The 23,208-nt window shown below is 49.3% G+C and overlaps 2 protein-coding genes across 18 annotated transcripts in view; one reads left to right on the top strand and one right to left on the bottom strand.

Annotated features, from left to right (window-relative positions):
* Positions 1-1,930: 1,930 nt before the first annotated feature.
* Positions 1,931-12,381, top strand: Snx11 (sorting nexin 11). 10 transcript variants are annotated; one of them, XR_015630628.1, is made up of 9 exons: positions 1,960-2,021; positions 3,971-4,030; positions 4,964-5,018; positions 6,143-6,229; positions 6,550-6,650; positions 7,604-7,686; positions 8,408-8,503; positions 8,724-8,936; positions 10,585-12,051. XR_015630628.1 is itself a non-coding variant. In NM_001012012.2 (8 exons), exons 3-8 carry the CDS (start codon positions 4,977-4,979, stop codon positions 10,856-10,858), a joined length of 813 nt encoding a protein of 270 aa, NP_001012012.2. In that variant the 5' UTR covers positions 1,931-2,021; positions 3,971-4,030; positions 4,964-4,976; the 3' UTR covers positions 10,859-12,381. The 10 variants fall into 10 exon arrangements, 6 of the variants coding, with proteins under 6 accessions (NP_001012012.2, NP_001186098.1, XP_087428291.1 ...); XR_015630629.1 differs by having other exon boundaries at positions 4,814-5,018; NM_001012012.2 differs by lacking the exon at positions 7,604-7,686 and having other exon boundaries at positions 1,931-2,021; positions 10,585-12,381.
* A 9,066-nt stretch (positions 12,382-21,447) lies between these two features.
* The window catches only part of Skap1 (src kinase associated phosphoprotein 1), a 306,690-nt gene continuing 304,929 nt past the window's right edge, over positions 21,448-23,208 (bottom strand). For all 8 annotated transcript variants that reach the window (XM_087570083.1, XM_087570082.1, XM_087570084.1 and 5 more), the window contains 1 exon segment: positions 21,448-21,800. The gene's annotated coding sequence lies outside the window, so the exon portion shown is untranslated.

Below are 23,208 nucleotides of genomic sequence, written 5' to 3'. Positions count from 1 at the left end.
TCCCATAGCGTTCGTTATTCTTCATCTGCCAAAACAATAGAGCATGAAAGAGAAATGAAAAAGCAAATAAGAATCCAGCTGTTGGGGTTGGGGATTTAGCTCAGTGGTAGAGCACTTGCCTAGCAAGCGCAAGGCCCTGGATTTGGTCCTCAACTCTTAAAAAAAAAAAAAAAAAAAAAAAAAAAAAGAATCCAGCTGTCTCCTAAGCCAGATACTAAAGAGATTTACAAAATCGTAACGCAGAGCTGTTCCTCTTGCTGTTCTGTCTTTGAAAATATAGATCATAAAATATTTTAACAAAATATCTTTGGGGTTTAATTTTATGCCTGCCTATGGATGTCTTGCTTGCACGTTAAGTAGTACTCCTCATGAGTGTAGTGCTCCTAGAGGCTAGATGAGGGTGTCAGAACAGTGGATGAGAGCCCTCATATGTGTTCTGGGAACTGAACCCAGGTCTTCTGCAAGAACAAGTGCTCTTAACTGATGTGCTTTCTCTCTCCTGCCTCAGTCTCTCAATTTTTATTTCTAAGTCAATGACTGTCCTACATTTCCCAATACTATAAGATGTCCTTATGATTTCAAATGTTTGTTTAAAGGGATCCTGAGATCAAAGGTCTGAGAAGTTCTGTTTTGAGTTGTAGGACTAATATCCGTCTGGATAGGTAACTACCATTGTGCTTTGGGAGTAGCTCAAGGCCACAGTCAGTGTAGTGCTGTGTTTCCCTCTCACCCACATTCTTATTAGTGCTCATAAGTTTTTAAGGGGAGTTGGGATTGAGAAATGACTTTGAGGTTAAGAGCACCTTTTGCCCTTGTATAGGGGCAGAGTTCAGTTCTCAGCACCCACACAATGGTCCCAACCACTTGTAACTCCAGTCCTAGGAGATCTAAGGCCCTCATCTGTCCCCTAAGGGTTTCAGGTAGATCTATGGTACACACCCATACTTATAGGCAAAATACTCAGCTACGCAAAATAAAAAGTAATAAATATTCATTTTTGGTGTGAGTATGCCTCGATCCATTGAAGTTGGAGTTGCAGGAATTTGTGAGCGGCGTGAATTTGTGGGTGCTGAATTCATCTTCTCAAGTCATTTCTACAGCTGTTTTGCTTTTAAGCACCCCAAGCTAGCCTGAAACTAATGTAGTTGGCGTTGGCCTTCAGTTCCTGCCTCTGCTTCCAAGTGGTGGGATTACAGATGTAAAATTAACTTTTTAACAGATCAGAGAGGCTTTTCGTTTGTATCTTCAGACAGCTTCAGTCTATATCCTGGAACTCACTTTGTCTTCAACTTTCCAAGTGTTAGGATTCGGGGCATGAGCCATTTCCATTGGCTTAAGAGGAATTTAGATATCTCTATAATTAGCATTTTCACCGGCTTTTTCTTGTTTACTAACTGCATGGGCCTGCTTTGGGTTTGACAACTGTTTGAGGAGTTGTCAACTTCGTGTGTTTTTTGCTGGGATAATCCGTGGCTTTTCCAAATTTAACTGGCAGTGCCCTTGACATTTCAGATGGGGAATTGCAACCTCCGAGATTCAAGCCTGGACTATCGAGATCGTCTAAAGCTTCTGGAACGCGAGAAACCTCCCACTCTAATTACTCTGTAACACCCAGGAGATACTTAGGATCCCAAGATGCTTTCGCCGGCCTTTAAAGACTTCCTGAGCGTTGATTGGCCCGCCTGACGGCCGTGGGCGGAACGCGGCACCCGAGTGGACTTCACCGGGTCTCGGTCCTTGCGCTCCGCCTCTCACGCCCCAAGCGATTTCCGGAAAGATGTGGATTTCAGCTGAGGCCTGGGCGTGGCGGTGATTCTCCGCTGACCGGCGATCACCACTGAGAGCCCTGGTCTTCAGGGGTGGGGCGTCCTGGACACTCAGGATTGGCCCGTCGGGAGCCGCCTCCCGTCGTGCACTGGGGCGCCGGCGACTCACCCGGAAGGAGAAGCCGGAATCTGCATCTGGCTATATGGTTCGGTGCTGGTGGTGTCGCTATAGAGAGCTGCTGCTGCTGCTCTCAGGTGAGGGGGCGTGGGCGGGGCCGCGGCTCGTAGGTGCTGCTGGGGAATGGGTTGTCGACTTGAGCAGTAGTGGTGACATTTAAGTGTTGGCCTCGGTTGACACGCTAGGGAAGGTGCGTCTTACCGCCCGGTGTGAAAGTGAGGGCTTGCTGGGACCCAAGAAGAAAGGAAGCCTGGCTTTTCAATATACTTTGAAATTAGAAGGTGTCTTTCCGTTCCGAGTTTTGCCGGGAAAAGAGAGGGACCATTTTGGCTGGTTTCCATCTAAGTTTGCTAAAGAATGGAAAGGAGTGGCCGGAGTCAGAATTTAGGGATGTCTACCCAAGTGGCCGGGAGTGGAAGGAAATGGGAGATACTTTTCGCAGATACTGGAAATTATGCTCGCCTTTATTACTTTCAGCTGAAAGGAGTAGGTTACCGACTGAAAGGTGAAACAGCTGTTTGATGGACAGGCCAGGTTGTCTGGCGGAAGAGTCTCCTCGAACACCCGTGGGGTATTTAGAAAGGCGAGGTTTTTGAGTCGCTGTCTGTAACACCAGAGGCTCAAGAGTGAGCAAGAAAGGTCTCCTTGGTGCAATCTTTTTTTACAGCCTGATGTGTTTTTAACGTGTCCCTTGAAGTAGTTTAAGTGGGAGAGAAAATGAGAAGGCTTTGAATTGCTCCCCTGAATTAGCAGTTGCGAGCTTTACAATGCGTCAAACTTAGTACACTCCCGAAAGCTCTGGCCCTTCCCCAGGACTGTTGGTGCCAGTATTGTTGAGGGAAGCAAAGAACACTTGAGGCAGGATGGAAAAGGCCGCGGAAATGTAGTTAGCATTGAGCAAGCTTCTTAACCTTTGGAGGTTACTTGATTCTGTCCTTCCTTTATGGGTACACAGGTCCGCCTCTTCGGACAGGTCATAGAGTTGAAGTTCAGAACTCGATGCTTCTCCAGGAATGGAACTGAGCTCCGTTTTCTTCCGAAAGAGTGGTCTTTTTAGGAAGGATGTCAACTGGGAGCAGTGGTTGTTAGAAATGGAGCCTGGTTTTTGCAGTGTCAGCGTTTTAAGGAAATTGACAACCAGAAACTCCTCAGTGCCCTTTGAACGTCCAGAGTCGCAGGAGGCTTGGAGCGCCTTAAAAGCCAGTTTATGGTTATTTGTTTCTGTATGACAGTAGCTCCAAAATAAAGGAGAAAAACTTCCACATGGGGGTGCTGCAGGCCCCTAACAAACTCTTCTTTAGACCAAACGTCTGATGACATCCTCTAAGTGCGTAGATGACCTTTCTTGTCATCTTTTCTGTTGTACTACAAACACAAACCAACCCAAACCAAAAACCACTTCAGAATACTTAACTTTCTGTTCTTCTGCTGGCGGTCAGCAAGTGCCTAAAAAGAGAAGAGGGGGGATCCCATCAGGTTAATTATTCACAGAAAGTCTGTTGGCTTTGGTCACAGATCTTTGTCTATTTCATCTGGACTGTCGTATTGGGTTATTGGGGGATTGAGGTCCCCTGCATTTCAGTTTAGGGGCTCTTGGAGGTGGCGACTGCTCTGGAGGAAAAGTCAGATCGTCAGCAAGAATGCTGTTTATTATGGTGCCGACATCACAAAACCTCCAGGTTTGCTCCACAGCCTAGCTCAGTTTTGTCAATCTGCCGCGTGGAGCTTTGTCCCTGCGCGTGGGGTCTGTCTGTAGAGACACCTTCTGGGATGTTGGAAAGAATTGCGAAAGCTGTTTGCTCTGCTAATTTCATGCTATAAACGAGTTCCCCTTCCTTTGAAACATTAGCCCTATGTTAGCAAAACATAAAATAGACGGAAGCTCATTACGCACTCTTCTAATGGTGAGGCAGAACTAATAAGAGAATGTGTTTAAAATTAATTGTGGGACTGTAAAAGCGAGTGGGTGTGCGAATGGGCATGGGAGGAGGAGAGGGAGAGCTTAGAGATGGTCTCGTTTTCCCAGGAGCCAGCCGGGATCGTTTGTTGGCAGTACATATTGGCTGAAGTCAGTTTTCATTTCAAGGTAAATTGGAAAGGGAAATTAAACCTTATTGTTCTGCTCTTAAGAGAGAGGAAGGGGTGGAGGCGGCAGGCAGGGTGGATGCTGTTGGAGTGGTTCTAGGAGTAACAAGATTAGTGCTGTATTTTAACAGAAGGTGACATCATGGGCCCCTTTGGAATCCAGTAACCCTGTGCTACAGCCTTCATGGTCCCCTTGTTGGAGTGGGCGATGTCGCTGTACACATAAACTGCCACACTGGGGGAAATCAGTGGCTTAGGCTTTAATGAATCTTTACAAAGGAGCAGAACGCATCCTGAGTTGACCCGAGAAGCTGTGGGGTGCTCAGGCAGAGGTGCAAACCGGATGGCGGGCGTGTCAGGATGGGAATTGATTATAACGGTTGGCTCCATTTCTGGGGAGCTGGTAAGAGAAGGTGGTAAACTGTAACTGGACTCTTCAGTTGGGTGCTCCTAGGACCACTCACCTGAATGGAGGTGACCTTTGGTTAGCCAGACAAAGAGAGATTGGTAATTGTGAGGAATTAGTTGTCTCTAAACAACCAGGAGGGGGCGCTGGTAGGCTCCTTTTCAAAGCTGAGTTCAGAAGACTGCTAAGCCGCAGTCCTCCAGCAAAAGTTTACAATGGAACCCACCTGCCTCTCTGGCCACAACACACTCTCCTCATGTCCCCAGGAGCTCTAGACTGAGGTGGCCTTTAGAGTGTCCACCTTTAGTAGTAGTCTGGATGGAGGCAAATTCCCCAGGGTTTTTAGCTAATATGGGGTTTTCCCCCTTCCTCTTTCAGGTTTTACACATAATTGGGGTTGAGGGGAAAGTTACCTACCTGGATTTCCCCAAGGGACGTCTGTGAAAAACTTTTGGGGGTTTTGCTCTGCGAGAACCCAGTACGGACACGCTAACTGTGCGTCCTTCCATGTCCTCTGCTCCTCCCCAGATGTTCTCTTCCGATGGGCTTTTGGTGTAGGATGTTGGAGAACCAAGAGCTGGAGGTAAGCAGGGTCTCCAGGTGGGTCAGAGTCGGAGGGCCACTTAGGGGGAGGGGACACAGATGGCAGAGCATCGTCTGCGGTGCTTTTTCCCTGTTAATACTCTTGGTGTTTCAAATTAAAGCCAGGAGAAGGAAAGAAGTAGCAGGTGTGTGTGCTGAGAAGCGAGCCTCCTTACTAACTCTCCCATTGGTTAGAATGTCCTAGAATGTTGTAAGCCCTTTTAAAATGAAGTTTTCGGTTATCACCCAAGACATGGGGCTCATTAGGACATTTCGTACACGTTTATCATTGTACTTTGTTCTTATTTGTTTACTGTTTCCCCGTGCACATTAAACTCAGGGCCTTGTGGGTGCTCAGCTCGAGAGTGAGCCATACGTTTCTCTTCCTAGCTCTCTTTTTATTTATTGAGAGAGTCTCTCTGTATAGTCCCGTTTGGCCTAGAGCTTGCTAAGTGGACCCGGCTGACACTCAACTTGATGGCAGTCCTCCTGCCTCTCCCTGAGTGTTGGGATTACAGGAGGGAGCCACTGTCCATAGCTCATTATTGATTGATTGATTGATTAATTGATTATCACCCAGTTCCTCAGGTAAGGCCTTGAACTTTTGATGCTCCTGCCTCAGCCTTCCAAGGTAGGATTACAGGCCTGCACTATAAAATTCTGGAGAACGGGGAGTTTCATCCCTTGTTTATGAATGTTTATCTTAGCACAGTGCCTGACATGCGCTGATGCTCAGGAAATGCTTATTGAATGAATGGAGAAATGACTGAAGGTTGGTACTTTTTCTTTTCTTTTCTTTTTTTTGGAGCAGGGGACCGAACCCAGGGCCTTGCCAGGGCCTTGCACTTGCTAGGCAAGCGCTCTACCACTGAGCTAAATCCCCAACCCTGAAGGTTGGTACTAAGAAACTGGATACTACTGGGTGATCAGAGCTGCCTTGCTTCCTGGGTGTGGTGCCTCATTGATCTCAACACTGAGGAGGCAAATGTGTGAGAATTGCCACATGGTGAAGGGAGGTAGCCTACCTAGTGACTTCCTGCCAGCCTGGACTCTAAAACCAAAACCAAATCGCATTCCTTCTGTGTGGCTGAACTGAAGTTGGGGTATCTTTTTTCTAACCTGCAGGAGGTGATCACCGTGCGAGTTCAGGACCCCCGGCTGCAGAATGAGGGCTCCTGGAATTCTTATGTGGATTATAAGATATTCCTCCATGTGAGTTAGGCTTCTGTAATGGGTCAGCTGCAGGGCTGGGGGCCGGGCTGAGGTAGAAATGATTTGTGGGTGTTCCCAACATTCTGAGACAGAAGATTGACAAGGAAGAGTGGGGAGAGGGAGGGCTTGAGTGGAAACATTTGCTTTCAGGGTGCCTGGCAGCATCTTGGTCTGGGACCTGATAGTGTGATAATCTGTCTCCACAACGAGGGTGGTGGTGGTGGTGGTGGTGGTGGTGGTGGTGGTGGTGGTGGTGAACTCATGTGGGACTAAGGCTTTTCCCATTTAAACTCTTTGGACTTTCTCCCATGTTCCCGTAGACGAACAGCAAGGCCTTTACTGCCAAGACCTCCTGTGTGCGACGGCGCTACCGTGAGTTTGTGTGGCTGAGGAAGCAGCTACAGAGGAACGCGGGCTTGGTGTGAGTTTGCTCTTGTGCCTTCTTAGGTCTGAATGGATTCTGGGGGTGACTAAGGGAGCTGGGAGTTTTGAGGGAAAAGAACTTAGAACATGTCACATTGAAGAGCTTGAGAAATGCTTGAACTCAGGTGTTGTAAGTCAGTGAGAAGAAGCCAGTAATCCTCCCTCCGTTCACATCATGTGGCCTAGAAGAACTGTATGAACAGGAAAAAAGAAGTGTACATACACAGACTCCTCCTCCCACATAACAATTTAAAAAGATGGTCTTTGTGCTTTGTAACAGAAGCTGAGAAAGTGTAACAGTAACTTGCCACAACTCACCTCATTTTTAGAAAATTCTGGGGTTGGAGTACTCTTTGGTTTGGTTTAGCTTGGTTTAGTTTGGTTTGGTTTGGTTTTGCTTTCTGAGATAGAGCCTATGTGTGAAGCCCCAGCCTGGCCTCAGATGCCCCATGTTCTTGCCTGAGCTTGCACAGCAGTGGAAATTATAGGCGCATGGCAGTATGTCTGACTTGGAGTAGTTCTAACTCAAGGACCCAGCATACATTACTGTCTGGAGCTGGTGTGAGGGAGGTGCATGTTGGGTAAATGGTGTTGGAAGGCATGAGCTGAGCTCAGGTCCTTAGCACCCATGGGAAAAGCCTGTATTCCTAGTGCTGAGAAACAGAGACAGGGACCCTAGGGGCCTGATAGCCAGTGAGGCTAGCTAACGGAGGGGTTCTGGGTGCAGGGAGAGACTATTCCAGCAAAGGAAGGGAGGGTGATCAAGTAAGACACCCTCTCTCAGCCCTGGGCTTCCACACGTATGTGTACGCACGTGCTCCCCTACACCTGTGCAGAGCAAAGCAGGAGAGCTGGGTGTAGTGGAGCAGGCTTGAAATCCTCCCACCTAGGAAGCAGAGACTGGAGGATTACTGCAAGTTCTAGACTTAGGAGCACTTGCTGCTCTTGCAGAAGACGTGGGTTGCCAAACCCAGAGTGCCCACAACTGCCTGTGATCACAGTCCCAGGGGATCTCATTTTCTCTTCTGGCCTCTGTGAGTACCTAAGATATCAAGAGCCCCCCCCCCCCCGAACCTTCAGTAAAAAAGAGAAAAAAAGCAAGTGATGTGGAAAGTGGGCTTACTAGGTGCAGTGCTGTGACGTGGGAAGTGGGCATACTAGGTGCAGTGCTGTGATGTGGGAAGTGGGCATACTAGGTGCAGTGCTGTGATGTGGAAAGTGGGCATACTAGGTGCAGTGCTGTGATGTGGGAAGTGGGCATACTAGGTGCAGTGCTGTGATGTGGAAAGTGGGCATACTAGGTGCAGTGCTGTAATGTGGGAAGTGGGCATACTAGGTGCAGTGCTGTGATGTGGGAAGTGGGCATACTAGGTGCAGTGCTGTGATGTGGGAAGTGGGCATACTAGGTGCAGTGCTGTGATGTGGGAAGTGGGCATACTAGGTGCAGTGCTGTAGCAGCATAAGTTTGGAATCATAGACCTGGGTGCTGGCTTTGTTTTGTGACACTGGAGTTTCATGTCCCCTTTCTGGTTTTCTACAAGGAGGACACTAATAGCTCTCTCCTGGAGCTTTTAGGAGGACTAAATGCCACGTTTGTGGACATTTAATGCAAAGTGCCTGCCATAGGGCAGTGCTAACTCTGTCAAGCCCTTAGTAAAAGCCAACTATATTGACTGGTCCTCTTTCTCAGGATTCTTTTGGGTGGGGTTGGGGTGATGTTTCATTTACCTTGGGTGCTGCACTACGACTCCACAGGCCTGTACCAGAACTTCCCGGAAAGTCCACTTTCTTTGGCAGCTCTGATGAGTTTATTGAGAAGCGACGTCAAGGTCTCCAGCATTTCCTGGAAAAGTGAGTGGACATTAGCACAGCCCACCATTGTGGAGGCGGAGCCACAGGAAGGCTGGATGCAACCTTGCCTTGCTCCTGCAGCCATGTTCTGGTGGCATTTTCCCCTGTGCCCTCCCATCGCCAGTGCTCCATGAAGCCAAAGCCCAGCTGGGGTGGGGCGGGGTGGAGCAGGAGACGACTGCGTCCCACGTGCCCTGTGGTGTTTGCTCTGTTGCTGCAGGGTCCTGCAGAGCGTGGTTCTCCTGTCCGACAGTCAGTTGCATCTCTTCCTCCAAAGCCAGCTCTCAGTGCCCGAGATCGAAGCCTGTGTCCAGGGCCGGGGCTCCATGACGGTGTCTGACGCCATTCTTTCCTATGCTATGTCCAACTGTGGCTGGGCCCAGGAGGAGAGGCAGAGCACCTCTCACCTGGCTAAAGGAGACCAACTTAACAGGTAGGAGCTGTTCGGTACTCAGGGCTGGGGTTACTGTGCCCGGTGACATGACACCCACTGGGGTGCCCGCATGTTGGGGGAGTAACGTCACAGCGTTGGTACCATTGGAAAGGCATGGTTCTCTCTCTCTCTTTCTTTCTTTTTTTTTTTTTTTCATCTTTTTTTTTTCTTTTTTTTTTTTTTTCCAGAGCTGGGGACCGAACCCAGGGCCTTGTGCTTGCTAGGCAAGCGCTCTACCACTGAGCTAAATCCCCAACCCCCCTTTTTTTTTTTTTAAAGATTTATTCATTTATTATATATAAGTACACTGCAGCTGTCTTCAGACACACCAGAAGAGGGCATCGGATCTCTTTACAGATGGTTGTGAGCCACCATGTGGTTGCTGGGAATTGAACTCAGGACCTCTGGAAGAGCAATCGGGTGCTCTTAACCGCTGAGCCATCTCTCCAGCCCATGGTTCTCTTTCTTGAATGGGAAACTAGAGGTCCTGTTAAAACCTAGGGAGAAGGAAGGGGAAGAGCCTCCTTGGCTGACTGTTTTGTTTTTGTTTAAGGCAGATTCTTACTCTGTGGCCCATACTGGCCTGGAGTCACTGTATCCCAGGCTTCCTTTTATGGTGATCTTTCTGCCTCAGACTTGAGCTCAGGCATTCCAGGTGTCTAAATAACACTCTGTCAATGTTAGAACACTCCTCCTTTCCTCCCTCCTTCCCCTTCTTTCCTTCTTTCCTTCCTTGACAGGGTCTCATTGTGTAGCCCCAGCAGTATAGATCTACTCACTATGTAGGCCACTTGCTGTGTAGACCGGGCTGGTCTCAAACTGACAGGGATCTGCCTGCCTCCTGAGTGCTGGGATTAGAGGTGTGCACCTCCATGGCAGGCTCTTTTCAAATTAATTAATTAATTACTTATTGTGGTTCTGGGTGGAAATGAAGCCTAGGGCTTCACTTGTGTTTGTGTTTTACCATCAAGCCACATCCCCAGCTCCCAGACTATGTATGTACCTACTCTAAATGAAGAAACGATACATCCGTGAGCGACGGCTCTCCATTGCCCCTAGTAACCATAGTCTACTTTCTGTCGGGATCTGCCTGCCCTGGACACTGCAGACACAGAGCCTTATGGGGTGCTTTTGTGTATTGGGCGTAATGCTTTACAGCTGCTGTCTGTGTTTCAAGGCAGGGTTTCTCTGTGTAACCATGGCTGTCCTGGAACTCGCTCTAGACTAGCCTAGCCTTGAATTTAGACATCTGCCTGCCTCTGCCTCCTGAATGCTGGGATTAAAGGTATGGGCCACCACCACTTGCTGCTTTAAATATTTTTTTAAAATCACCTTTTAGTTTATTTTGTTAGAGTGTTTATGTTTGCATGTGTGTAGCCGTGGCATATGTGGAGGTCAGAGGACAGTTCTCTCTTCCTGCCCTGTGTGTTCTGGGGACTGAAGCAAGTCATCAGGCTTGGCAGCAGGGGCCTTCCACCCACTGAGGCACTCGATCGGCTGCAGCATGTGTCTCTCTATACTTCATTGGTTTTTATGGCTGAATACATCAGTGAATGGACATGGGGTCTGTCTGTCTATCTATGCCCGTCTTTCCATTTTTATCATCCAGTCACGCCCATCTTTCCTTCCCTCTCTCTTTTCTTCCCAGTTGCTGCTTTCTTCCAAGATCAGGAAGGAGGAATTCCCCTTCACCACCTCTCAGTGAAGAGAAGGACCACGTAGAAACCTGGGCTCCAGTAATCGACTCTGAAGGCCCATCCTTAGACAGCCCCATGCTGCCACCCAGCTCCTCGCCAGCCTGCTGTGATCCGGCAAGACCAGATGAGGGACTCTCTGGGTCCCAGCCTGCGAGAAGGGCTGTGGCAGGGGACCCTGCTGTGCCTTTGGATCCTGGTCAGCTAGACACAGTGTGGGGAAAGTGAGCTGTGGCTGTTCTCTCTGTTCTCCTGGGTGGTGGAGAAGATGCCGCCAGGGTCACATTCAGGTGGGGTTGAGGACAGGGCGGGTGTGGGGAAGTCGGGTTGAGCATCCTCCATTCAAATCTGCGCAGGTTTGTCATGCAGAGGTTCTGGCTGCCTGCTACAGCTCCTCCATGGGAACAAACACCACACTGGTGTTTGTGAGTTAGGTGCAGGGCCCAGAAGCTGTTGGTTTTAAATAGAACTGTATTTACTTTCCCAGGAGGTGAGTTTCTTCAGGTGTTTGTTTAAAGAGAACTGTCACAGGCGAATGGTGAATGTTGGAGAACCCCTTCGTGGTAGATCTTTAGCTGCCATGTTGGACATTCCATGTTGGACATTGTCCCAACAGACAGTTCCTATCGTTCTATTCCCTTCTTGGCAGGCTTCCATTTTTGCTGTAGCCCCTGGAGATTTTGGTTGTGGGAGGCTGACCTCTTGCTTGCCTCCTTGTGTGGACAAGGTAGCAAAGATGTAGTTGCCCCCTCCTTGCCTTGTGGCCACAATGTGACTATTTGCTGGGCTTTCCAGCATCTTCCAAGACCTCACCAGGTTAAGTGGGGCCTGAGAGGTGTAGGCAGTTAAAGCCTATCCAGGCATGGCTGGCACAGCCAGAGGGAAAGGAACAGGTCGGAGGCGTTGCTTGGGCAGTCTGGGCTGCCCATCTTCTGCTTATAAAGTAGAGCTGGTGTTTCTGCAGGATTGAAGTGGGCTCCCTTTTTCAGATCCTTTTCTTCCTCTCTTAATAACTCCATGACCCCAGAGCTTTGACTGCCAGGGCCTACGGCTGCATTCCTTGGAAGCTGCAAGTTCAGTCCAGTGGGGCCACAGGCTTTGTTTCGGCCGGGAAGTGAGGGCTGGGGATGGAGGTAAGGAGACCTAAGCTGTCCTGCAGACAGTGCGGCTCCTGTCTCCTGCTGCTGAATGGGCTCTGCAGAGAGCAGGGGCTGCTAGCTGGAGTGCTAGGGCGGGCTGAGTGCCGGGCTCACCTTGCCACTGCTCTGCTCTTAGGTTTGTGTGTGTGTCTCACTCTGGCCATCCACTCCAGCTGTGCGGTCCACCTCAGCTGTGGCACTACTGGCCTGCATTGTGGGACTGGCCTGGCATTTAGTTCAGAGTCGAGGGGCTTTGGCCTGAAATAAAATGCAAGTATTTAAGACTGTTGTTGCAATTTGTGTCTAACAAGCTGTAGCAGGGAAGGAGGGAGTGAGAGCTGGCAGGAGTTACTTTCATAAATCATGAATTTATCAGCGTGGAAATAACACTGTAGACCTGTGCACTGGAACTCTCCTGCATTATGTGTGTGACTCAAGTTCACCACTGCAGGAGAGACGGTTTTCCAGAGAGCTAGGATGCAGCTCTTCTCACAGATCTGGGCATGAACCTTGTTAGGTATAATTTACCTGATGCTGCCTCCATCTTGGAAGCCTGTCTGAGGTGCCAGGTGCTAAAAGAGAAATAAAGTTTGTCAACAGGCAGATGCAAAACCCTGGCTGCTGTTCATCCCTCCTTCCTGCCGCCTCCCCTGGGCCTTCCCTTTCTATGATGCATCAGAGCGAAGCGAGGATAGAAAACCCACAGAGGCAAATCCAAAATGTCAAAAGAAGTTCATTTCAAAGGGGGAAAAAACTCCATACACAACCCTCACAAAACCCGACAGATGCTAGGCTAATGGCATCCACTCTGCCGATTGGTGGGGATGGCTCATGAATATTAATGAGTCCAATGCTCCAAATGGTGCAGCTGTGAACCCAGCTGTGCCTGAAGCTCTCTGATCTCAAAACTTCCAGACAGGAGCCGGAGGTGGTCTGTGTCAATTCCCTACTCAGCCAAAAACCAGCAAGCTGCGTTGGCCTTCTTCTGTTCCCCGTCTTCCTGGAGTTGGTATTAGGCAGCCCGCTCTGCCAGCAGGCCGGGCTGCTGGGGCCAGCAAGCACTCTTCAGACATGGCTGTGGTTTCTCAGACTCCCAGCTTTTTAATGATCCATTAGCAGCAGTGCATACAACAGCACCTCAGTTAATGTGAGGCCGGGTGCCTTCTCATCACAGTCTTGTGCTGAGTTAGGTATTGGCTGGGGAAGATGTCCGAAGGAGAGAGCTTTCCTAATAGCATGGGCCCACGTACCAGAAAAACAGCTAGCATCGATGAAAATTTCTTTTCATCCCGGCAACGCCGAAGTCCTTTCCCATTTTTCTCTGTCCAGTATGTGTGGAAGTCTAGCCACTGCAGCTGGATGCTTCTGTGTGAGAGATGAGTCGCTAGCTGTGGGGAGTGGCCCACTGAGTTGTGTGGAGGAATCAAAGTACTCTTCATTTTGATCTGAGCTCTGAGGCAAGTTTGGTGCCAGCTTTAGTCACAGCTACTTCTGTGACCCAAGTCTAGTCAGCTCCCTAATCTATGCTGTCTGTCAGTAGGAGACTCATGAGGACTGAGAGGAAGGTTATTTCGGGGGCAGGTGGGGATTTGAAGGAAGGAAAGTTCTGGTGTCAAAATAGTTTGATATAAGTTGTTTGATTTGATCAGAGTCAGCAGGGTAGGTAAATGACATACTCCATTTCTCCCTGAGGAAGCCAGGCTGAGTGAGACTTGTAAAAGGCAGTTTTTAAATGGCTGACCAGGACCTGGAGGCTATCCGTGTCGTTCCTCTACCCACTGTGTCTGATCTTTGTAGGAGGTACTTTCTGAGGCCTATAGTACTAGGGTGAATTCCAGCACGTGAGAGCTGAGGCGAGAGGATTGCTGTGAGTTTAAAGCCAGCTTGGGCTACAGAGGGTGCTGTAGGCTAGCCTGGGCTACAGAGGCTATTTCAGGTCATCCTGGATTATAGTAGGAAAGTGAACAACAGTAAACAATAGTAAACAAACTCACGCAATCCTTGGTTTGCTGGCTAAGGCCTTAGCTACCCCTCTCCTCACCTCTCGTGGTCCTGGATGCCTCCTACCTCTGATAGCTTTGCTCAGAGGCTCCGTCTCCTACTGGACGAGATTAGCTCTGTGTGTGAGTGCGTTTGTATACCACGACTCTTGCTTAGTGTTCTTAACAATGCAGGGGGACTCCAAATGGGTCACGAGATGCAAGGGTTTGTCAAATGTAGAAATGGGATCTGAGCAGCCCTGGTCTGTCTCACCAAGGCTGCAGGAATTGGGGAACCTGCCCTTTGTGGATGAAGAGGAACAGGCTGCTGAGGCTCTGGGAAGTCAGAGCCTCTTCCTCTTCAAGTGAGGGCAGCGGGCAGCAGCCCTGAACCTTGAGGGCAGCCTCTGCCAGAAGGGAGTCATTTCTGTAGAAGGGGTTCATGGAACCCTTTGGACTATGCATATAAACACCCTGCTTCCTAGTCTCTTTACCACCATACTTCCTAAAAGGTTTCCTCAGCTCACTTCAAAAGCTGCCCTTCATCCTCCCCACTTCCCTCAGCTCCGCTCTAAAGGAACTGTTTTGGAAATGACTGCAGAGACCAAGTGTGTGTTGACCCTTCTCGCAGAGCCAGTCCTAACAACATAGGGGACATGGTGTCTGGAGAGAGAGAGAGAGACAGCCCTGACTTGGCTGTGACTAGATGTAGTGAAAGCTGACAACCTCAGATCTCCCCTACCATCAACTGCTCCGTCACAGGCAACCTCCACTTGAAAGGCTAGCAAGAGCCCGTGCTTCTGACTCAGCAACCGAAAACTTAGGAAGCTTCCTTCCACTTCAGGCAGACGAGTCTGCCTCCCTAGTACAGTGGTGCTAGGATGGTCAGCACTCACACAGTACCGAGTGAGTATAACAGGGCAGGCAGCATGGTGAGAAGAGATCACTGGAAAGGGGCTTTCCTCTTGAGAGCTTCCATGATGTTCGGACTATGGGAAACTATCTATAGAAGTTCAAGTCTTTCCCGCCTTTTCGCTAACCTCTTTTTCTCTCATTCCATCAATCCAAAGGGGCCAGCCTGTCGGTTCCTCCCATAAATAAGCTTGCATGTCTCTTCCCTCAGTGGCTATGTTAGGAGAATCCTGGCCCACCAGCAGGCCTGACCTGAGACCCTCAGGCAAAGGCCTAGAATAGCGAGAGCCCCACGCAGTCTGTTGGAGGCAGTGTCGGAGGCAGTGCAACCTGCCCGCTGTAAGCTACAAGACTTAGATATATTCTACCAATTAGGGCACATCTGTTCAGGATGCTGAAAGGCGGGCACTGTCTCTTTAAGAGCCATCCCACTCCTCTCCTTGAGTGATGAGGGCTGAGAGCACCGGGGAGTCGGATGCTGATTAAACAGTCCTACTGCCGAGCTCTGTTAGAAAATTACTGTAATTATGATCTAGTCCCAGCAGAGGGATGAGTTCCAATCCTGCTAATAACCCTTCCAGGTGCCTCAGCTTCAGTGCCCAGGGGAGGCAGCATCGACAGGGCTCTGGCTGGCATTGCAGCAGGCGCTGGCCCTCTTGTGTGGCCTGCGCAGGCAAACACACAAAGGCACCAGACTCTCATCCTGTCTCTGGGCCTCCTGAGAGGGAGGTGGATTTTGGTTGTGGTTTTTTGTTTGTTTTGTTTTGTTTTTTGTTTGTTTGTATTTTTTTCTTTGCTTTGTGTTTTGGTTCTTGACAGAGCTCCTGGGAGTCACTTTGTGTGGGAAAACTTTCCTCTAAACTAACAGTGACAGTGATGACTAGGAAAAATCACAACAAGCCTGTCCTGAATCCCCCTCTTCTGTTAGGAGGCTGTAGTCAGCAACCCCAAGTGTCACGGTGTCAAGTGCAGCACCAGTCTCAGCGAGTTCAGGAGGATTCGAAAGGATCCAGGGGTATATGATCCTTTGAGCTGCATAAAAAAATGCTTCTGGGTCTCTGCCTCTTGCTCTGAGTAGTATTCCAGTCCCAGTCAAGTGTTCTGGGCTACCCTTCCCAACTCCTGCCATGGAAGAGAGAGAAGTAGCCAGATTGGCAGGCCTGTAGTGCTGAACCCTTGGGGGTGGTCCTGGTCACTCAGACTCTGGCCATTTTTCCAGTGTGACTGTGCATCAGTGCAGGGCTGATGAGTTCAGCGTGTGGCAGGAGCAGCCTTCGTGGTGCCTCAGTCCCGAAGCACCTGTGGGCCTACGTGCTGTGTCTCCCCAACCCTCCCGTGAACCACTTGGAGAGGGCAGGGCTTGGCTTTGAGACTTTCCTCAAATGTGGGTGAGGCTGAGTGGAATTTCACTGCCAGAGATGTTTGGTGGTGTCTGGAGGCATTTTTGGGGGGTCATAAGTGAGGGTGTGTGAGGGGTTGGGGGTGGCAGGGAGTGAGGTGATAGTGATGACTGGGGATGCTGTTGAATGTCCTCTGGGGGCCTCAACCACACAGAATTCTCTGACCAGTGGCCAGATGTGGCTCCCTCAATCCCAACTTGGGGGTTTGAAGCAGGATTGCTGTGGGTATGAGGCCATCCTGGGCTATGTCTCGAATCCCAGAGCAGTCTGGACTACAGACTGAAATCCCATTTCTAAGAAAAACAAGGGGACGTAGCTTGGTACAGGGATCGCCTAATGTAGGAAGTCCTGGGGTACAGGCTCCAGCTCTGTGTAAATGGGGTGGCAATGGCATGTGCCTGGGAGGCAAGTCAAGAGTTAAAAAGTCCCATCTTCAGCAACATAGGGAGTGTGTCTTTAGCCCTCGCTACACAAAACAAAATAAAAATGTCTGATCCAGCATGCCAAGGTGGAGAAACACTACTCTGCCACCCTGAACTTAGAGATGTGGAAGAAATGACCCAAGTGTCCAAGTGCCAGGTGCCTTCAGAGAGGGTGCCAGCCCTGGGGCCGATGGTGTGTGCCTGCAACCTCAGAACTCGCAGTACAGCGAGGCCAAATGGCCAATGGAGAAAGGGAAACATTTGCAGCCTGTTTTCTGTTCAGCGATGGCTGCTCACCATCAGGTGGAGAGCGTCTGCGCTGGGAAGCAGATGCCCTCTTTGAGGAGCAGCACTAGAAACCTCTTGGAACGAGCTCCGGTCACAGGAGGCAAGGAAGTGCTCTACTGTTGCCTGGTGCCGCAGACGGTTTTCCTTCAGTGGCACGTGGCCAGGTGGAAATGTGGAGGCTTGTAATGGGACCCCAGGAGGGAAGGGGACACACACAGCTGCTGACCGTGGGCCAGCTCCACCAGAGCCCCATGCCAGAGACAGCAGTCTCTGAACAGCCTGGCCATCAGGAAAAGGAGGCCTCGTTGGCAAGTTCACTGAGAAACCATCCTGCAGGAGAAAGGACTTCATTAGAAGGGACATTGGCAGGCCTCATGCCAGGAGAGCTGGGTCATCGCTCTAGTGCCTGGCTCCCAGCTCATTTTGCCTTATTTTTTATTGTGCACACACATCCCAGTAAACACTAGCCCCCTCCTTCACTTTCCAAAGTGTCTTAGTTTGGACCTGGGCATGGTGGTATACATATGTAACCCCAGCTATTCTGGAAGCAGAGATAGAAGGACCATAAATTCAAGGACATCTTGGGCAGCTTAGATCTCGTCTCAAAATGGGGATGAAGCAAAGTGGTCTGTAATTCTGGCTCTTGGGAGGCAGAGGCAGGAGGATCTCAAGTTTGAGGTCTGCCTGGGCTTCTCGGTGAGACTATCTCAAACCCACCAGAAAACGGTCTCAATTATGAAGCTGGAAGGCCACCCTATTGTACCTCTCCAACAATGTTTCCCCTCCATTTACATATTTAGTATTTTTGTGCCAAAAGGGTTACACCTTAGAAGGAGGTGTGGGCTAGTGTGGTGGCCCAGCCTAACCTGCTGAGTTCAATTCTCAGGACCCACACGGTGGGAAGAGAGAACAGACACCAGTGAGCCGTCCTCTGACCTCCACACACGCTCTGTGACCTCACTTTCCCCCAATAAATATAATTTTAAGATGAAGAGAGTCAACAATGCAATCTCAGAGATGGTTATTGATTTCCAGCAGCGTGCGTCCTGACCAGATTTTAATCGAGAAGTGGGCCACATAATTGAGATCCCTTGGAAAAGAGAAAAAAAAATTTTTTTTAAACTCTTTGTAAGTTCCAGTGGGAAACCCGGTGTCTGGGCGGGAGGAGCGAGGGGTAATCCTACACACGGGAAGATGAGTGCGAGCCCCTGGGCTGTGCTGGCTGATGAGCCTCTGAGTAGAGGCCAGTTTTCCTGAGGTCAGCCCCCAGACTTTTAACGCTGCTCTGGGAGTTGACAGATTCGTACTACTCAACATGGAGATTCATCCTTCCAGAACTGCTCCTGGCAGCCTGGTGTGGGGGAGGAGGATGGCACCACACATGGCTGGGATGGGACTTTTTTTTTTTTTTTTGGCCAAAGATGAAAGTATTCATGTCCCTGGCATCTGAGTTTTGTTCTCAATACGCAAAGAACTTTCCCTTCTTTTCTTGTTACCGCTCAACCCCCCACCCCCACCCCCCTTTCTAGTTAGGCTCACACTTTGTAGTTCAGGTTGGCTATGTTTAAACATTTCGAGAGTATTTAGTGCTTTCATAACATCCTGAGCAATGCGGACCAACGCTCTTGCTCCAGTGAGGGTGGAGGTTGGTAAATTCTGAGGAAGAGATTGCCTGTAGGGTGAGCGCAGTGGTGCACACCGGTAATCCGAGCACTCCGGACACGGAGGCAAGACTTTTCAGTTCATCTTTGTCTGCACAGTGAGCTCGAGGCCAGCCTCAGCTGTGTGAGATCCTGTCACAAAGCCCAACAACAACAAAAGAAACTGTAAAATAAAGATTCAGTCGCCTTCTAAATTTAGGGTCTCAGGGTATTTTTTTCTTAACATAATATCAAGGGAGGAAAGCCCTTCTGTTTCTCTCCTGTTTCACTCACCGGAACAACTGGTTAAGAAACCATCTCACATGTACTGCCGCCAGTTCAGTGGCTCGATGTCCCAGTTATCTAGTTAGTGGCAGGCAGTGAGGTGGGGGACTTGGTTAGTGGAGTCAAACACTGAAACGGATGTCTGATTAGGCAGTTGGTTGGCTGAGGCCTCAGGCTGACTGGGGAGTAGTTTGCTGTGAGAGGCTTAGTTTTCAACCATCTGTAGGAGTTTGTTTCCCCTGAGGTTCCCCTTTCTTTAGGGTATTCCCTCCTGGGAACCCTTCTTACTCTTGAGCATTCGTCCCCACTTTTCCTTAATCTAAATTTTCTCTGTGGGGGAAAGAACCCACAAAAATGAAACAACTCTCCCTTGAAAAAAACAAAAATTAAATCAAGTCTCCTTCAGGATTTTCTTCCGAAAGAAAATACCCTCCAGCCTGTGGATAAAGCCAAACTTGATTCTTGCCTTTCCTCAGATGTCAGGGTCAGAACAGTTCCTCCCTGCTAGACTGGCCAAGAACTCACCATGCAGACCAGGATGGCCCATAACTACGTAATGAGTCTCTGACTCTGCCTCCAGAGTGCTGCATACCATACCCTGTTGAGGACAGATGTCCAAGTCACCCCTTTATATCTTTTAGGGATAATCTCGTTTGTTTGTTTCTTCCTTTCTCTCCTAAAGTTTACTGCTAGAAAGCCTTGAGGTCTGAGTACGGTCACCTCCCTATGGTGCACAGAACTTCTGAGAGACATTTGCAGTTAGGCAAGTGATGGTTTCCTTAGGTCCTCAGGTGCAGAGGGCATCACCTTACTAAGGGACTATGTTTTAAATGCCGGAAGCAATGACCACATGATTAAGAGCATAGCCCAGTGCAGGGAGTGATGGAGTCTTCTCATCCTCTTTCCCTTTTCAACTCCCCCCTTTTACCCTCTTTCCTGGAGCTGGGGAATCCCCCTTTCTGGTGTCTGACTCAAAGGGTAGTGCTACAGTCATGTTCTTCCCACCCAGTCTTCCAGAGTGGAATTCTTTGGGGTTTCCCCAAGGAAGGTTGGGTAGGCACGGCATTTGCAGTAAACACTGAACAATACCCATTGTTCTTACCTGCTGATTGGGATTGGTGCAAAGGTTCCTAAGCAGTAGGCAGTTGGCTCTCTCTGGTTCACCTGCTCATAGACTGCCACCTAGTGGTTCTCTCCCCTTCCAGCACCCTGGGTAATTGGGGTTGTTATAGATACTTCTTCTCCAGTGACATCCCCTAGACCCAAACTATTCCACTCTTCTTACCTCTTTATCCGCACACACAGACTTGTTTCCATTTTTTTAAAATCTCTGGGTCTGGAAATGAGGAATTAGCATAAGGATTTCTTTTTTTCACTTAGGAAAACTTGGACTCTACCGCCGTCCCTGTGTGCTGCCTGCATTCTCCCCCTCGGTGATAGGAGATGAGCATTTGCTTACACTATGTCCCCGCCAGAGGTGAGCAAGGCCTCTGCCAATGCAGGGCTGCTCTGAACGCGCACTTTTGATATACAATTTCTATAGCACTTGTCTTGCAAACTTTCTCATGGAGAGCCTGGCAACAGCAGCTAGTCCTTACTGAGCAGTTACCATGTGCCAGGTACGTCTGCAACTACAGAGAACTTGACAAGTCCCTCCATCTCCCTAATTACCCAGTAACCTGGGGGGGAGAGAGAGAGAGAGAGAGAGAGAGAGGAAGAGGGGAGGGGAGGGGGAGAGAGAGGAAGAGGGGAGGGGAGGGGAAGGGAGGGGAAGAGAGAGAGAGAAAGGAAGAGGGGAGAGGAAGAGAGAGAGAGAGGAAGAGGGGAGGGGAGGGGAGGAGAAGGGAAGAGAGAGAGAGAGAAAGAGGGGAGGGGAGGGGAAGAGAGAGAGAGAAAGAGAAAGAGGGGAGGGTAGGGGAAGAGAGAGAGAGAGGAAGAGGGAAGGGGAGGGGAGGGGAGGAGAGGGGGGGAAGAGAAGAGAAGAGAAAAGAGGAGAGGAGAGAGAGGACCCCTTCTTCACAGAAGAAACAGAGGCACCAAATGCCAACATGCGAGGGAAAATTAGATTTATCCCCAGGTTGTCTAGCTCTGGGGTTTGTGCTCCCAGTGACTGTTCTGTTGCTTCATCAATGTACAGAACTAGCTGCAGGTGACTGCTGAGGGAGCAGGACTCTGTATGAGAGAACCCCTCATGTCCTAAGCCCATCTAGGTCTCCATCACTGAAGACCACAGTGCCCACAGAGGCGCTCTCCAATGTGCTGATTTCCAGGCGTTGCTGCTGTCTGTGTCACAGAGATTCATCCCAGAGGAACAACCAACCAAGTAGCCAACCGAAGGCAGTCTGAGGAACTGACCATTAGCTGTCCTGGGTCCTAGAGATGACTGTCCTGAAAGACAGTCAAAATCTTCTTCACTGTCTGGGCTTTCTCTTTCGCTCTGACTGTCCCTTCCCACCTTGCAGATGGTGACATTAGCAGTGACATTCCTAGCAGTGACATACCTAGCACTGACATTCTGATACTATTAAAACTTAACATTTTCTTATTAGTTTTATTCATTCATGTGTGTGGGCATACGTGTGCCATTGTACATGCGTGGAGGCCAGAGGACGCCACGACTTGTTCTCTCCTTCTACAGTGTGGGTCCTGGGGACTGAACTCAGGTCATCAGGGTAAGCAACAGGTGCTCTTACCCACTGAACCATCACCCTGCCGGCCCTTGATGTTGTCAGAAAGGAATTCAGCCCCATCGTACAAGGCAAAGAAACAAATCCAAACTTTATTTGTGCTTTGCAAGTCACAGCCCACCAGTAACTTCTTCCTCCCATGATTTCCTTCCTTGCTGTCTTCTTTGTAGCAGGCTTGTAGAAAAGGCTTATGGGTGTGAGGACATGGGAGGGGTGATAAGCTAGAAGCTGGCTGCTTGAGGAACATGTTTGATGACCTGTCCTCTTCCTACTTGTCTATTAGTGGCTTAAAGTCACATGAAGCAGCAGAGTTTTGGCTCCATTCAGCGGAGAGAAGAATTCATGGCCCCAGCAGGGAGTGGGAGTTTCTGATGATCTGTTTCTTCCTCAAAGTAGGATTGAGAGAAGAATATGTCCCCTGAAGGATGAAAAACATACATTTTCTCTTTACGACTCAGAATATAGAAGCATGGGTACGATGCAGTACAACTGCTAGAGTGCTTGCCTAGTACAGAAGAAGCCCCGAATTCAGCCGCCAGCACGGCACCAGCTGGGTATGGTGGTGCACATCCCTTACTCCAGTACTCAGGAGGCAGAGGCGGGAGGACCAGAAGTTCAGTGCCATCCTCACTTACATAGCAAGTTTGAAGCCAGCTTAGGATATACAAGGCCACGTCTCAAAAAACAAAACAAAACAAAAACAAACCCACAACAACAACAAAAACAGAGGTGGAGAGAAATCTGGAGAGATGGCTCAGTGGTCAAGGACGCTTCCTGCTCTTACAGAAGGCCTGAGCTCGGTTCCCAGCTCTCACATGGTGACTTACAGCCATTCACTAATCCAGTGTCAGGGGACCCAGTGCCCTCTTCTGGCCTCCACTGGCACCCACACTCGTGTCCATGACCCCCATGATTTAAAAAAAATCATAAAAATAAAAAGTTTAAAAGATAGATCTACAAATGGGAGTAAACCCTTTCCCCATTACCCTGTCTCAGTCGTGTGGGTTTTTTTTTTTTTTTCTGTTCTCAGAGGTGACAGATTCTGTTCTTTCTCCTTCCAGAAGTATTTCATACACATATAAACAAATAGCTCTGTAAATCTACCCTGCGTGGTCTTTTGAGACAAGGTCTCACTCTGTAACCCAGCTACCCTGTTACTCAGTCCATATCTGAGGCTGGTTTAGACCCAGGGCAGTCCTCCTGAGTTCTGGGATTACAGGCACGTGCCATAAACAGCAGCTTTCCACTCCTCTTTTCTACAAGGAGGCATGGTTGGCTTGCCCTCCACTGCTGCAAGGAGGCATGGTTGGCTTGTGTTGCATTGCTGACCCTACGGATATATCTTGAAACTTATTTTGTACCGGCATTCCTGGTACATTGCTTTTACTGCAGTCCAAATCCCTGATGCCCTACAGTCTGTTGCCTGCTTTCTCGGACATTCAGTTTGTCTCTAACCCTTTCCTGTGCTCATGTCTGTACCAGTTGGCACGCGTGTGAAGGACAGCTGTGGGATAGAGTCCTAGAAGAGGAATTGTTATGTTTAACGGGAATGAGGAGCTACACTTTAAATAAATGACAAAGTGAAAAAAAAAAGGTTTTGTTCAAACTTGGCAGAAATATCCCAACCTCTCTGTACCCATGACCAGTAAACAGTTCTCTTTAGGGAAGTCATGAAGTCAAAGCTGGAGCAACAGGCCGGAGCTGGGGCTTTGTGATTGCACACGAGCACCAGAGAGCAAGGTCTATCTTTTCTTTTCTTTTCTTTTCTTTTTTTTTTTTGGAGCTGGGGACTGAACCCAGGGCCTTGCACTTGCTAGGCAAGCGCT

Source organism: Rattus norvegicus, chromosome 10, assembly GCF_021556685.1.
Source record: "Rattus norvegicus strain SHRSP/BbbUtx chromosome 10, alternate assembly SHRSP_T2T, whole genome shotgun sequence".
Classification (NCBI taxonomy): domain Eukaryota; kingdom Metazoa; phylum Chordata; class Mammalia; order Rodentia; family Muridae; genus Rattus; species Rattus norvegicus.
The sequence above is the reverse complement of the archived record's forward strand: the minus strand, read 5'-3'. Positions and strand labels throughout refer to the sequence as shown.